The 15,289-nt window shown below is 41.2% G+C and overlaps 1 protein-coding gene across 2 annotated transcripts in view; it reads right to left on the reverse strand.

Annotated features, from left to right (window-relative positions):
• Positions 1-15,289, reverse strand: part of RNF128 (ring finger protein 128) — a 113,466-nt gene that overhangs the window by 29,311 nt on the left and 68,866 nt on the right. For both annotated transcript variants that reach the window (XM_008272843.5, XM_002720143.6), the window contains exon 2: positions 1,024-1,271. In XM_008272843.5, the coding sequence (XP_008271065.2) occupies positions 1,024-1,271 (248 nt within the window). The remainder of the gene's footprint in view (positions 1-1,023; positions 1,272-15,289) is intronic.

Genomic DNA, 15,289 nt, shown 5'->3' on the forward strand with positions numbered 1-15,289 from the left:
ATAATCTGGGAATTCAACAGTCTCAGACTGAAAATATTCAGACAAATACTGCACCTGTACTGAACATGCATGGGCTTTTTCTTTGTCATTATTTCTAAAACAAAACAGTGTAACAACTATTTACATAGCATTTACACTGTAGTAAGTATTATAATAGGATGGTTTTAAAAATATGTTAGGATGTGCACCGTTCTATGCAAATACTACACCAAAGCCTGGAGCAGCTGCAGATTTTGGTACCTTGAGGGAGGGAGTTCCTGAAACCAATCTCCCACAGATACCAAGGGATGCCTGCGTAACTGAGAAAATGCGTGCATGGGAGTGTCAGTGGACTTTCAGCTGAGTAAGGAGAAAAGTGAGGCTATCAGGGGCGATGAAGGACAGGTAAAGTCGGCAGGATTAACGCCTCATAATCACAGGTACTTCTCTGTTCAATGATGTTCTGGTATGTTTGCTCTACTATTTCTATACTTTGTGTCTTTTAATAATCCAGTGTTATAATTTGGTAGAAATTCTGTTCAGGGCCTAGCACTATACCATGCACAATTAAATGTATAAATCTGCCTTCTCGTGATAGTCTTTTTTTCTCAGTCACACTCCCACATGCAAATACATAGCTACATGTAAAAGTAACAGCAGATACTTTTGGGCAGTTATATTGGGTTTTAGGTGAAGGTCGTCTCCTCTTTACTTCCTAATTTCTAAATTCTCTATTGAGTATGAAGTGCTTTTGTAAATCAGGAAAATAATGATTATTTAAGAGAACATATGTATTTACACCCACTTATAATTAAATGCTGGTGGTGCTCCTTAATGAGGCATTACAAGTCTTAATCAGGCATAATTAAGCTCCTTGACAAATTACAGGAAAAGAAAAGATTTGATAAGATGGAAGTGGATATCCTTTTAAAAATATATGCATAGATCATTGTCTAGCAAGTAACATAAATTAAAATGAATAACACTGAAACTACAATTAAAACAGCAAAAAAGTTTAAAGTGGAAGAAAATAATGTTACAAACCTGCTTCCTGCTTTGAGCTCTTGCATTCCGCAATCTTCGGGCAGAATAAAAGATAAAATAGCCCACAGTGGCTGCCGTAATAATAAAAAAGGATACAGAAACGAAGAAAATTGAATAATGATTCACCCAAGGGCCATGTTTTTTTCCTACTTCAATGACCATTGTTACTTGTATGCCACTTTGGATCCATTGTAGAATTTTTGTGCCTTTCAGATTACCAATCATGATTGCAACAATGTCACCGGCACCTGTAAAAGAAAATGAATTCAGTTTTAGCTTGGTAAGATAATCCTAGCATAAAAATTCAATTGCTAAAATTACTTCAAATTAATCCGAATGATGCAAAGCAAGGATATTCACTCATCCAACTAGAATTTATTGAGCACATACTAAACCATACCGAAGGTGAAGGGAATATATGCATGATGTATGATTACTGATCTTAAGGAACTCATGATTTAGTGAGGAAGCTATTATATGCAACAAATGTCTCCCCCGTCCTCAGGTTAATTATTTATAATTCAACCATGTTGCCTTTCAGGACTAATTTGCACCCCATCCCCAAGTTTTCCTTATATGAAGCCCCTTGCTTAAAAAAACAAATAGTTCCACGGGTGGTAGAAAATAGGGCTTACCTCCTAGAGAATCCAAGATGGAGGAAGTACACAAAAATTTGTGTACTATTTAACTATACATTTCCCAATGTATAAATAATCATTGCATGAGCTCACTACTAACATGCATAAGGATTTACTTATCAAGATAGTAATTTGAGACAAATAATGCTTATAAGCCCAAACTACAAACTATACATATGTCCACGATGTGCCATTTTTCTAAATCCTCAAAAGCAATATAAAATCTGTCCAAGGTATTCTAAGGTTTTTTTATGAAATTAATCAGGTTAGCAATAAAGCTAACACAGAATTAACAGAATTGTTTCTATTCTGGATCAAGTAAAGGCAAGCCCAAAATTAGAATGCTTGCTGTTAAAGGCCTACTATATGTAAAATCTCCTTCTCTACTTTCAAATATATGTTTTGTGGGAAAAAATAAAAGGCAAACATTATCTTACCCAATGTTGTGACCATGTCAGATTGCTCAAGTCATTCCAATGCTTATCAAGGTTTATATTCCTTCTAGTTTATATGACCTTAAACTGATAATCTTATGCACAAGAATAGAGTTCTTTGAACGTTAATGTATTGCCAATGAGATAGGTTGTATTAATCTAGGTTAATGATCAAACTCTAATCTGGAATAAAAACACACTCTAAAAGGACCCTTAGACTAGAATTTATAAATGAAAAGTAATGTCAAAGTCATCTTAACACCTCTTGGGCCCAAAGTAAGACTACAAACTTTACATGGCAATGTACATAGTAGAACTATTACTCAAGGGTGGACGTTTGGCCTAGGGGTTAAAATGCTGATTAAGATGCCCATGTCCTCTACTGGAGTTCCTGGTTCTGGCTCTTGATTCCAGTTTCTTACTGGTGGAGGCCTTTTTGAGCAACAAGCTCAAATAGTTGGGTCCTTGCCATTTATGTGGGAGAGCTGGATTGAGTTCCTGGTTCCTAATTCTGGCCCCAGCCCAGCCCTGGCTGTTGTAGCAATTTGGGGAGTGAACCAGCAGATACAAAATCTTTCTGTGTTTGTCTGTTTCTTAAATTAATAAATAAGCAAAATAAATGAATTATTATTCGATTAAACCCTCAAATTTGCAGTCTCTAGTAGACAAAGTCTTTAAAAGATCAGCCATAAAGAAATACGTCACAGTATGCTACCTAAAATTTTCCCCTCTTCTAAAGTTATTAATTTTAAAAATATATTTAGGTACTGGCATTGTGGCATAGCAGGTTTAAGATGCCATGTGTGATGCTGGTGTCCCATATGAGTACTGGTTCAAGTCCTAGTTGCTCTACTTCTGATCCAGCTCCTTGCAAATGTGCCTGGGAAAACAGCAGAAGATGGCCCAAGTACTTGGGGTCCTGCCATCTACATGAGAGACCCAGATGGAGTTCCTGGCTTCCTGGCTTTGGTCTGGCGCAGATCTGGCTATCACAGCCATTTGGGGAAGTTAACCAGTAGATTCCATGGAAGATACCTACCTCTCTCTCTCTCCCCTCTTCCCTTTCCCTCTAACTCTGCCTTTCAAACACATAAATCTTAAAAATATATATTCAAGAAGTATTACTACAGATCCTTAAAATTCCAAAAGATACTATTTTTACATATGATAGCCATTTAATTAAAATCTTTTATAACTTTATTAATGTGAAATCATTTCATTTGATAAGAAGTTAATGGCTCACAGTTCTCATTCACATGGGGGAAAAATCTCAAAAATAATGGGGAGTGAAGGAATCTGAAATGTAGATACCTCTGTTGTATGTCCTTTATTTTTATTTTTTTATTTTTGGCAGGCAGAGTGGACAGTGAAAGAGAGACAGAGACAGAGAGAAAGGTCTTCCTTTGCCGCTGGTTCACCCTCCAATGGCCGCCGCGGCCGGCACACCACGCTGATCCGATGGCAGGAGCCAGGTGCTTCTCCTGGTCTCCCATGGGGTGCAGGGCCCAAGTACTTGGGCCATCCTCCACTGCACTCCCTGGCCACAGCAGAGAGCTGGCCTGGAAGAGGGGCAACCGGGACAGAATCCGGTGGCCCGGCCGGGACTAGAACCCGGTGTGCTGGCACCGCAAGGCGGAGGATTAGCCTAGTGTGCCGCAGCGCCGGACTGTATGTCCTTTAAATATCAGTATATGGGGGCCGGTGCTGTGGCGCAGTGGGCTAACACCTTGGCCTAAAGCGCCAGCATCCCATATGGGCACTGGTTCAAGATCCGGCTGCTCCACTTCCAATCCAGCTCTCTGCTGTGGCCTGGGAAAGCAGTGGAAGATGGCCCAAGTCCTTGGGCCCCTGCACCCATGTGGGAGACCCGGAAGAAACTCCTGGCTCCTGGCTTTGGATTGGCACAGCTCCAGCCATTGCGGCCAATTGGGGAGTGAACCAGCAGATGGAAGATCTCTCTCTCTCTCTCTCTGCCTATCCTCTCTGTATAACTCTGACTTGCAAATATAATAAATAAATCTTAAAAAATGAAAAAAATAAATATCAGTATGTGACACGAGTATTTATCGTAAGTTTGGAGAACTGGAAATTTTGCAAGGGAATGGCATTTTTTTCCTCTGCAAGCCATTTCTCAGTAAAATGTCTTGTTGTAAAGTTTTGATTAGTTACATAACCTAGCATTCATTTCTGATATTGTAACATATGCTATTTGAAAGCACAGATAATTTTAAAAGGTTTCTAAACATTCAGGCTTTGGAATATATTATAATTTTATTTTTTGAAGATTTATTAGAAAGGCAGAGTTACAGAGAGACAGAGAAAGATCTTCCATCTGCTGGTTCACTCCCCAGATGGCTGCAATGGCTGGGGCTTGGTCAGGCTGAAGCCAGGAGTGATGAGCTTCATCTGGGTCTCCCACGTGGCTACAGGAGCCCAGACACTTGGGCCATCCCCTGCTGCTTTTTCCAGGAGCATTGGCAAGGAGTTGGATTGGAAGTGGTGCAACAGGGTTTTGAACTGATGCCCATATGGGATGCCGGGGTTGCAGGCAGTGGCTTTACCCGCCTCGCCACAGCGCCGGCCCCAGAATATATTTTCATTTTAAAGACTTCATTTTAAATCATAAATGTAGCTTTCTAATAAGTTTTTGATGAACAGAAATATGAAGATATGAGGTGGGTGGCTGGGGTGGATACTCAGGAACGTGCTGGCCACTGTGGTCAGATGGAGATTAAAACACAAGGAGAGCCAAGAAATGCACATTGTCTAAATAATAGCAACAATGCTCTTTTTCAATTCTCATCATCCATATTTATACATGCTGTATGTGGCAAAACCATAAAAAATCTGAAATAGCTTTATAATCATATAAAAAACCTATTTCTAAGCATTATGATATATCTCCTCCACCCCACACCCTTGCAGCTATCTAAAAACTGCTTCCTCTACGTTGATCCCATTACAATTTCTTGTGTCAAAATCCTCTAACTGGTCACCCTGTATCCAGTATTCCTTTCTTACAAAATTTCATCAGAGGGACCAGTGTTGTCGCACGGGGGGTTGGGGGGTAAGCCTCCACCTACAACACTAGCATCCCATATGAGTACCAGTTTGAGTCCTGGCTGCTCCCCTTAAGATCCAGCTCCCTGCTAATGTGCCTAATAGCCTAAGTGTTTGGGCTCCTGCACCCATGTGGGAGACCCAGATGAAGCTCCTGACTCCTGGCTTGTCTAGCTCCAGCCATTGCAGCCATCTGGGGAGTGAACCAGCAGATGGAAGATCTCTCTTCCATGTCCCTGTCTCTCCCTTTCTTGTTGTAACTCTGACTTTCAAATAAATAATTTTTTTTTAAAAAGAGATCAGATTGACTACCTTGTCTAGCACCATACAAGATATTAAGTGCAGAACTGGTATTTGAACCCAACAGAGTATGCTTCTACTGCCTCTGCTCTTCACCAACATTCTAGATTAGTTCTGTATCTTCAGTGCAAGTTAAATCTATTATTTTACTGTAAAAAGGAAAATTACATTCAGGGGTGCAGCGGTAAGTGTATAAAAAGCTGGTTTTTGGCTGGCGCCGCGGCTCAATAGGCTAATCCTCCACCTTGCGGCGCCGGCACACCGGGTTCTAGTCCCGGTCGGGGCACTGGATTCTGTCCCGGTTGCCCCTCTTCCAGGCCAGCTCTCTGCTGTGGCCCGAGAGTGCAGTGGAGGATGGCCCAAGTGCTTGGGCCCTGCACCCCATGGGAGACCAGGATAAGTACCTGGCTCCTGCCATCGGATCAGTGCGGTGCCCAGGCCGCAGCGCGCTGGCCGTGGCGGCCATTGGAGGGTGAACCAACGGCAAAGGAAGACCTTTCTCTCTGTCTCTCTCTCTCTCCCTGTCCACTCTGCCTGTAAAACAAAAACAAAAACAAAAACAAAAACAACTGGTTTTCAAGGTCAGAGGAAGTCTTGATTTGTGGTGTATGTCAAATTCTATGGTGTAACTACTCTTGCCATCGCCCTATGCAGGTGGAGGTGTAGAGAAATGGGTATAATTGAGCAAGCCAGGGCCACCTTACCATTGGACATTCAGAGTCAAAGCGTAAGTAGAAATAGTGTACAATTCAAAACTGGTAACAAATTTATTTTGCTGATTCTTTTCACTCGTTCAACCCTACTTTAAAAAACATAGTCAAAATTCACATTCAGTATCAAGTTAGTTTTTTTTTTACTTGCAACTCTGTTGAAAATCACAAATAAGATATGTAAACTAAACTCCAAAGAACAGACTTTGTGGAACAGGAAAAAAAATTTTCTTCTCTGATTGCATGAGTGTGTGTGTATTTCTGTTGCTAAAGCAGGCCTTGCTGAGCCTTTTTCTCTCTTAAGCTTTTCTCTGTCCTTAAAATGTTGGCAAGGAGCTGTTATAATGCTTCAGCTGATTCCAAACCTCTCAATACTAGTGACATTGTAAGTGATATTTTTAAAGGATCACAAAAATATTCCATATATAAAGTGAGCCATTTATTATAAGCAATATAAATGGAGTCACATTCAGAATTTATTCTAGATATTTAATTTCCCTGATTTCCAATATGTCAGGAAGTAGAAAGTAAAGAGAACATTTAAAACACACACAAATTCTGAAAGCCTTAAATGTATGCAAGTATTCCATGGTAATCTAATATATAAAATTAAATAAATAAATTCAAACAATTTATTAGACAATTCCAACACAGAGACACATGTATACAGGCATGCACACACACCAGAAGCTAATCTAATCTTTAAAAAGTGAGGAACAGCATGTTTTCAAAAGGAAGATTAAAATCTATTTTTTCTTTATTTGAAAGGGTGACATACTGCTATTTCCTTCTTAGAGAAACTCAGGGCACTTCTTTACAAGCATGAACTCATCTTTAAAGATTAGACTTCAGACCCTCAGGAAGACAAATCCAGGCAACAGAAAACAAACTGGATCACTGAACCAACTATGCAATTTTTTAAAAAGATTTATTTACTTATTTGAAAGATAGAGTTACAAAGAGGCAGAGGCAGAGAGAGAGAGTGAAAGAGAGAGAGAGAGAGAGAGAGAGAGAGCTGGCTCACTCCCCAAATGGCCGCAATGGCCAGAACTGGGCCTAAATAAAGCTTCTTCCAGATCCCCCACGTGGGTACAGGGGTCCAAGGTCTTCGGCCATCTTCCACTGCTTTCCCAGGTACACTAGCAGGCAGCTGAATTGGAAGTGAAGCAACCGGGACTTGAACCAGCACCCATGTCGGATGATGGCACTGCAGGCAGCGGTTTTACCAGCTACACCACAGTGCCAGCCCCTGCTATGTAATTTATGTTACAAAATTTTGTTTATCAATTTATTCTCTTATAGAACAACAATGTATTAAATGGAAATAGTTTCACCGGTATGAAATTTCATTGTATCAGCTATCTCATGTGCTGGACTGAGGAAATCAAATATAGGCTGCATAGCTCAGCAGACTAAGAATGCTGATTTTGGGCCGGTGCTGTGGCGTAGCAGGTAAAGCTACTGCCTGCAGCACTGGCATCCCATATGGGCGCTGGTTCTAGTCCCGGCTACTCCTCTTCCGATCCAGCTCTCTGCTATGGCCTGGGAAAGCAGTAGAAGATGGCCCAAGTCCCTGGCCCCTGTATTCGAGTGAGAGACCTGGAAAAGGCTCCTGGCTCCTGGCTTCAGATTGGCACAGTTCAGGTCACTGTGGCCATCTTGGGGAGTGAACCAGAAGATGGAAGACCTCACTCTCTTTCTACCTCTGCCTCTCTGTAACTCTGCCTTTCGAATAAACAAAAATAAATCTTTTAAAAAAAGAGTGCTGATAATATCAAGTCTATGGTTCAGCTGGCCTTTTTTTTTTTTTAATATTTTCTCCTGTTCTTATGGATTGTCTTTTTTTTTTTTAAAAAAAGATTTATTTATTACTTGAAAGTCACAGTTACACAGATAGAGGAGAGGGAGAGAGAGAGAGAGAGAGAGAGAGGTCTTCCATCCGATGATTCACTCCCCAGTTGGCTGAAACGGGCAGAGCTGTGCTGATCCTAAGCCAGGAGCCAGGAGTTTCTTCCAGGTCTCCCATACGGGTGCAGGGGCCGAAGGACTCAGGCCATCTTCTACTGCTTTCCCAGGCCACATAGCAGGCAGCTGGATCAGAAATGGAGCAGCTGGGACTCGAACCAGTGTCCATATGGGATGCTGGCACTGCAGGCGTCAGCTTTACCCACATCACAGTGCCAGCCCCTCAGCTAGCCTTCTTATGGCTCAGTTATAGTGAAGACAAGGCAGCACCCCCAACCTATTATGTTTTTTTAAAGTGTCTACACACATGCCTGGCATTGTGCTAGAACTTGGGGCTACAGAAATAAAATATAGGGGCCAGTGTTGTGGCACAGTGGGCTAAGCCACCGTCTGTGACACTGGATTCCCATTTGAGCACAGATTTGTGTCTTGGCTGCCCCAGCTCCTTGCTAATGGCCTGGGAAAGCAGTTTGAAGATGGCCCAAGTGTTTGGGCCCCTGCTACCCATGTGCGGGACCCGGATGAAGCTCCTGGCTCCTGGCCGTGCCCTGGCAGTTGCAGCTATCTGGGGAGTGAAACAGCAGATGGAAGATCTCTCTCTCTCTCTCTCTCTCTCTCTCTTCCTCTCTTCCTCTCTTTCTCGCTCTCTGAACTGTAGCTTTCAAATAAATAAATGTTTTTTTTTTTTTAAAAAAAGAAATAAACTGGCCGGCGCCGCGGCTCATAGGCTAATCCTCCTCCTTGCGGCGCCGGCACACCGGGTTCTAGTCCCAGTCGGGGTGCCGGATTCTGTCCCGGTTGCCCCTCTTCCAGGCCAGCTCTCTGCTGTGGCCAGGGAGTGCAGTGGAGGATGGCCCAAGTGCTTGGGCCCTGTACCCCATGGGAGACCAGGAGAAGCACCTGGCTCCTGGCTTCCGATCAGTGCGATGAGCCAGCCGCAGCGCGCCAGCCGCGGCGGCCATTGGAGGGTGAACCAACGGCAAAAGGAAGACCTTTCTCTCTGTCTCTGTCTCTCTTTCACTGTCCACTCTGCCTGTCAAAAATTAAAAAAAAAAAAGAAATTGTGTCCTACCCCTCTATGCACTTGCAAATGTCCTCTATATATTAGCCATTTAACACTTGTAAGTATCTTATTGAAACCACCAAAATGAATTATGCATTTTATTATTAAGGCCAGGAGTAGAAAAAATAATTTCCAAATCATATTTCAAACTGATACCAGGTTAATATGAGAGTATCTCCCTGTATAAAAAAGAAAATTGGGCTAGGCATTTAGTCTAACTGTTAAGATGTCAGTTAAGATTCCCAAATATCACATCACAGTGCTTGGGTTTGATACCCAGCTCCAGTTTCCTACTAATGCAGACCCTAGGAGGCAGCAGTGATGGCTCAAGGGCTCAAGTAACTGGGTTCCTGCCATCCACATGGGAGACCTGGATGAAATTCCCAGCTCTGAACTTTGGCTCCAGACCTGCAGAGACCAGGCTGTTCAGACATTTGGGGAGTTAACCAGTGAATGGAATCTTTCCTCCTCATAGCATTACCCCCCCCCACACCTAACCCCTACCTCCTAACCCCCCCCCACCCCTTCACCCTGGCTCCTCCACCAATGTGGGTGTGTCTCTGGCTCTCTGCTATTGAAATAAACAAATGTGAAACATTTTTAAAAGAAAATTTCTTTTCCTTCAATGTCCAGTAATTTGTAAAATAACAAATTGTCTTTTAATTGTTTCATAATTTCTCAACTTGATAGAGTTCTTGGAGAAAAAAAAGGCAGTAAAAGCAGCTGCATAATGTAGCAAAAATAACACAGAAGTAGAAAAAGAAGATTGGGTTGCAAGGTCTGCCTGAAGGAGACAGAGGTGTACTAGGTTTCTAAGGTTCCACCATCAACTCTTTTTTTTTTTTTGATAGGCATAGTTAGACAGTGAGAGAGAGAGAGACAGAGAGCAAAGTCTTCCTTCCATTGGTTCACCCCCCAAATGGCCACTACGGCCGGCGCGCTGCGCCCATCTGAAGCCAGGAGCCAGGTGCTTCCTCCTCGTCTCCCATGCGGGTGCAGGGCCAAGCACTTGGCCATCCTCCACTGCCTTCCCGGGCCACAGCAGAGAGCTGGACTGGAAGAGGGGCAACTGGGACAGAATCCGGTGCCCTGACCAGGACTAGAACCCAGGGTGCTGGTGCCGCAAGTGGAGGATTAGCCAAGTGAGCCACAGCGCCAGCCCCATCATCAACTCATGCAAAAAGAATATGACTACATTTCTTCTTGTATCCTTATAGAATCTCCAAATTTAATCCCGTTTTTTCCTAAAAATCATAGTACCAAACCAAAGAAGGGGAAAAAATCAATAATTTGTTAAAAATGTCTGAGTAGAAAACGGACCATTATTTGGACAAGAAGCGATGAATGGCCTAAGCCCAGATTACAGAACAGCTGCTATTTCAGGTTTTTGGTCTCTCTGTATATGCATTTTGTTTCAAAGGTGATCATGAAAGGAGTTATATCCTTTTCTTTCCTAGACTGTTAAGCAAAAACTCATTAAGCCAAACTTACAACTTAGAAGCTAGGTGCCTATTCGACTTGTAGATAAACCAAGAATTTATTCATAAATGTTAATGGGTTATATCAGATAAATACATTTTCAGAGTTAAAGACCAGAAAAAACTGCCATTTTTATAATGCCAATGTACTTATACCACTAGAAATTTGGCAATATAATAATGGTCAGGAATAGCTAATCTGGACTTTAAGTGCTTAAAGGATTCCTTGAGTTCTCTACTTAAAAGTCATTAGCATAACATGATGTAGCTCAGGTTTTACCATATCTTCACTGTGCTAGCTGAAGTATTTTAGGAAAAGGGATAGATTAGAAATACCTAGCAATTAAGCAGTAGAAGAATATAGCCTCCAATTTTGAATGTTCAACAATGAAAAGTAGTTTGATACGAACCTATCTTGGGAACAAAAGGTAATGAAACAGGAAGTAGCAACTCTTACTATTATTACCAAATATCATTCAACCAAAATGCTAATATAAAGGGTGTCAGTCCTCATATTACTGGAGAAAAGCAAATAAGCTTAATCTAGGATCCTGCCGGTAGCCTACTCCCTTTCACTTTTTTTTTTAAAAAGCTAATGATCAAGTGAAAAGATGTATATGTTAACTCAAAAATTAAGAAAGGAAGGAAGAAAGGGAGGGAGTCAGGGAGGGAGGGGAAGGAAGGGAAATATTTTATATTGTTGGAATTGTATCTAGGAACTACATTGAATCTGTTCTATTTGTATTAATATCACATTAATGTGAGAATTGATGAGAAAAAATAAATTTTTCATTAAAAAGCTAATGATATTATGGCTTTGGTATAACCTTAATTATTTATTTATGAACACAAATTCACTGAACAGTATTTAAGTGCCAGCTAAGTAGAAGTTGTGAGCTTCTGGGACTTTTACCCCTACAAGTACTATTAAAATGTCAATACATAGAACAAATTATATAATATTTTTCAATATAAGAAATATTCTAAGCATAATGACAGCCCACTTATAGCACCTGGGCATTCAAACACAAAAGATGAGAAAAGCTGTTCTAGTATTTATCCAAATTAATGGTATTCTTTATTTAAAATTTGAGAAGCAAAGATACAGAAGGACAAAGAAAGAACTCCCATCCACTAGCTCACTTCCCAAATGTTTGCAACAGCCTGGACCTGGCCAAGCTGAAGCCAGGAGCCAGAAACTTGATCCAGCCTCCCATGTCAGTGGCAGAAACCCAAGTACTTGAGCCATCACCTGCTACCTCCCAGGGTGTTCATTAACAATAAGCTGGAACCAGGAACCAGAGCCCCATATCAAACCCAGTCTCCTACTTTTAATATTCTAAAAGAAAGGGAATTCACGAGTAACTTACAAGTAATAAGGGCAACTAAAGGCCAAAAGAGCTCGTCTAAAACCAAGCTCATGTTCAATATTGCCCAAATATCCTGATAACACAATGGAGTCAGCACTTTAGGTGTGAATTGGTCCAACATAACAAACATTTCCTCCAGTAGAAAGCTGGAACCGATTCAAGTGGACTTCTGAATATTCAGTAGTTGTCAAGGCTTGCTTTTTCCCTCTACAGTCCAAACTCTTAGAGCAACGGGGAGAAACTCAACTATTTCAAGGAGGGATACTAATGCTCACTGGTCCCAAAATCCCAAGTGATGCTTTAAAAAAAAAAAAGAAAAGCAAAAAAAAAAAAAAAATCTAACAATTTAAGCCCAATTAGCCCTTCTTTCTTCAAAGTCCGGTTTTGTAGAACTTTTTTAGTCCCAGTCACAGCTGAACGAAATTTAAGTTTCTTATATTGATTTTTTTTGACAGGCAGAGTGGACAGTGAGAGAGACAGAGAGAAAGGTCTTCCTTTGCCATTGGTTCACCCTCCAATGGCCGCTGCGGCCAGCGCGCTGCAGCTGGAGCACTGCGCTGATCCGAAGGCAGGAGCCAGGTACTTATCCTGGTCTCCCATGGGGTGCAGGGCCCAAGCACTTGGGCCATCCTCCACTGCACTCCCTGGCCACAGCAGAGAGCTGGCCTGGAAGAGGGGCAACCGGGACAGAATCCAGCGGCCCGACGGGGACTAGAACCCGGTGTGCTGGCGCTGCAAGGAGGAGGATTAGCCTAGTGAGCCGCAGCGCCGGCTTCTTATATTGATTTCTACAGTGCAGTTCTCTCTATGAACAAAGCAATTTAGTTTTATCATTGTACTTAATGAAAGAAACGAACATGCAAATTATTTCTTAAAAGTATCTGGAAATGCATGTTTTTGGATTACTTGTGACTGGACCAAATCAGTACTGCACACCTATTTGTTTATTTATTTATTTTAACATCACAATGCCTGCTCTAGATCCTGCTATCTTTTTTTAAAAAAAGATTTATTTATCAATTTGAAAGGTACAGTTGCAGAGAATGAAGGAGAGACACAGAGTGAGAGGTCTCCCATCCATTGTTTCACTCCCCAAATGGCCACAATGACCAGGTCTGGGCCAGGCTGAAGCCAGGAGCCAGGAGCTTCTTCTGGGTCTCCCACACAGGTGCAGGGGCCCAAGCACTTGGGCCATCTTCTACTGCTTTCCTAGGCCATGGCAGAGAGCTGGATTGGAAGTAGAGCAGCCAAGACACAAACTGGCATCCATATGGGATGCCAGCACTGGAGGTGGAGGCTTAGCCTACTACTGTCACAGTGCCAGCTCCAACTCAGATGCTCTGATATGGAATGCAGATGTATCAAGTGGCATCTTAACTCCTGTGTCAAACACCCACCTATATTATCATTTTTAAGTCCACAAATGAAGCAGAGGCCCACAATCATGTATAACACAGTGAGCTGCTTTTTGGCACTGCATACCCAGATGTTTTGCTGTAGTTTTTGAAAGCAATTCATAAGGGAATGGGTCACAGACTTGATATGACATAAAAAAATTTCTGGCAGATATAGTCATCAGGAAACATCATATTAAAAACACGAGGGAATTAGAAGAAACACCACTCAAAAGGTCACCGATGAACAATTTGTGGATGACATGTCACACAGGTAAACAATTCTTAGAATTGTTATTGAAACACACATACACACACACACAGAGTAACCCTGCCTACACTATTCTGACTTGCACTAGCGGTTATGCTTAGCATACCATTAAGAATGCAAGGAATAAATCAGCAATGCTCCATTTTTTTAATCTCTGAAGCCCTTCTACTCATTAAAATTATTGAAGACCACAAAGAAATTTTATTTATGTACATTATTTCTATTGATATTTGCCATATTGGAAATTAATGTTGAAGAATTCTTAAAGTATTTGCTCATCTAAAGTAATCATATATATTAGTTGATATAATTATAATTTCAAAAAATTGGAACAGGGAATAGTGGCATTACTTTTCATCTGCACAAGTCTCTTTAATATCACATTAAACAGAAGACAGTTGGACCTTCATATCCATTTCTGTGTTATTTCTATTGAGATATACTGTTTGGGTTGAAGCATATGAAGTAAATTTATACTCATGTAGATGTACTATTGGAAAACTGAGGTGTGTTTTCATAGCATTTTCAGATCATTGTAGATAATGTAGATAACTCAACAAGTGGTAGTTGCTGAAATGTTAGGAGTAAAAGAGAAGTTGAAACCATATCAAGGAATTCTTTCTACTTGGTTAAATGAAAATCTACTAGGTGTATCTTGCCCATTGAATAAATATTTAATTCATGTGTGGTTTTGGAATATCATGCATTAGTCATCTGAAAAATTATGGATTCACTGAATTATGCAGATTTTCCAAATGATGGCTCATTTCAAGATTACACAATGTAAGAATAATGAGTCTTGTTACTATCACCATTCAGCACATCAGAAAAGTAAATATTGGTAGCTATCAGGCTTATTGTAGATATAGTTTTCAAAATTCTATTTTGGCTTGAAAACTTCCATTTTGTCATTGGCAACAAACACTGTTCTTGAAACAACAGGCCCACCTAGTTCATTTTTCAGAAGATCTTCCAAATACCTAACTGAATAGCTTGTTTGTCAGTAGGTCTGCAAGTCAAAAAGGGTTTGACGAAAGCAGCCGGGTGAGCTCCCTACTCAGGCATTCAAGTGTTTTTCCTTCAGACTACCATCACCCTTCGGTATGCTGCCAAACAGCTGTATTCCTACTGCCATTTCTTCTTCTTCTTCTTCTTCTTCTTCTTCTTCTTCTCTCTCTCTCTCTCTCTCTCTCTCACACACACACACACACAAACTTGTGCAGAGCAGACAGTCAATAAAGTTATTCTTACCGACTCATCAAGGACATTCTTAAGTGAACGGGCATTTTCTTTTTCCTCTAAGTGCATGGATGCAGAGTATATTACTAATAGATTGTCAAGCCCATGTCTTAATTTGTGTTAAGGTACCAGCATTTTTACTCACCACTGCTTTCACTATCCATGTAAATATCAACAGTGAATAAGGCAAATAATGTCTAAATATTTTTATGAAAACGGTTTTCACCTCAGGGATCCCTGGAAAAGTTACAGGGATCCTGCCAGTCCCCTGCCAGATTGTCAGAACTGTTGGGCTAGATCAAAGACTCACACACTTTAAAATACGTTAAGAATTACCTGGGAAA

This window comes from Oryctolagus cuniculus, chromosome X (genome assembly GCF_051225735.1).
Source record: "Oryctolagus cuniculus isolate XC-2025 breed Fujian yellow rabbit chromosome X, ASM5122573v1, whole genome shotgun sequence".
Classification (NCBI taxonomy): Eukaryota; Metazoa; Chordata; class Mammalia; order Lagomorpha; family Leporidae; genus Oryctolagus; species Oryctolagus cuniculus.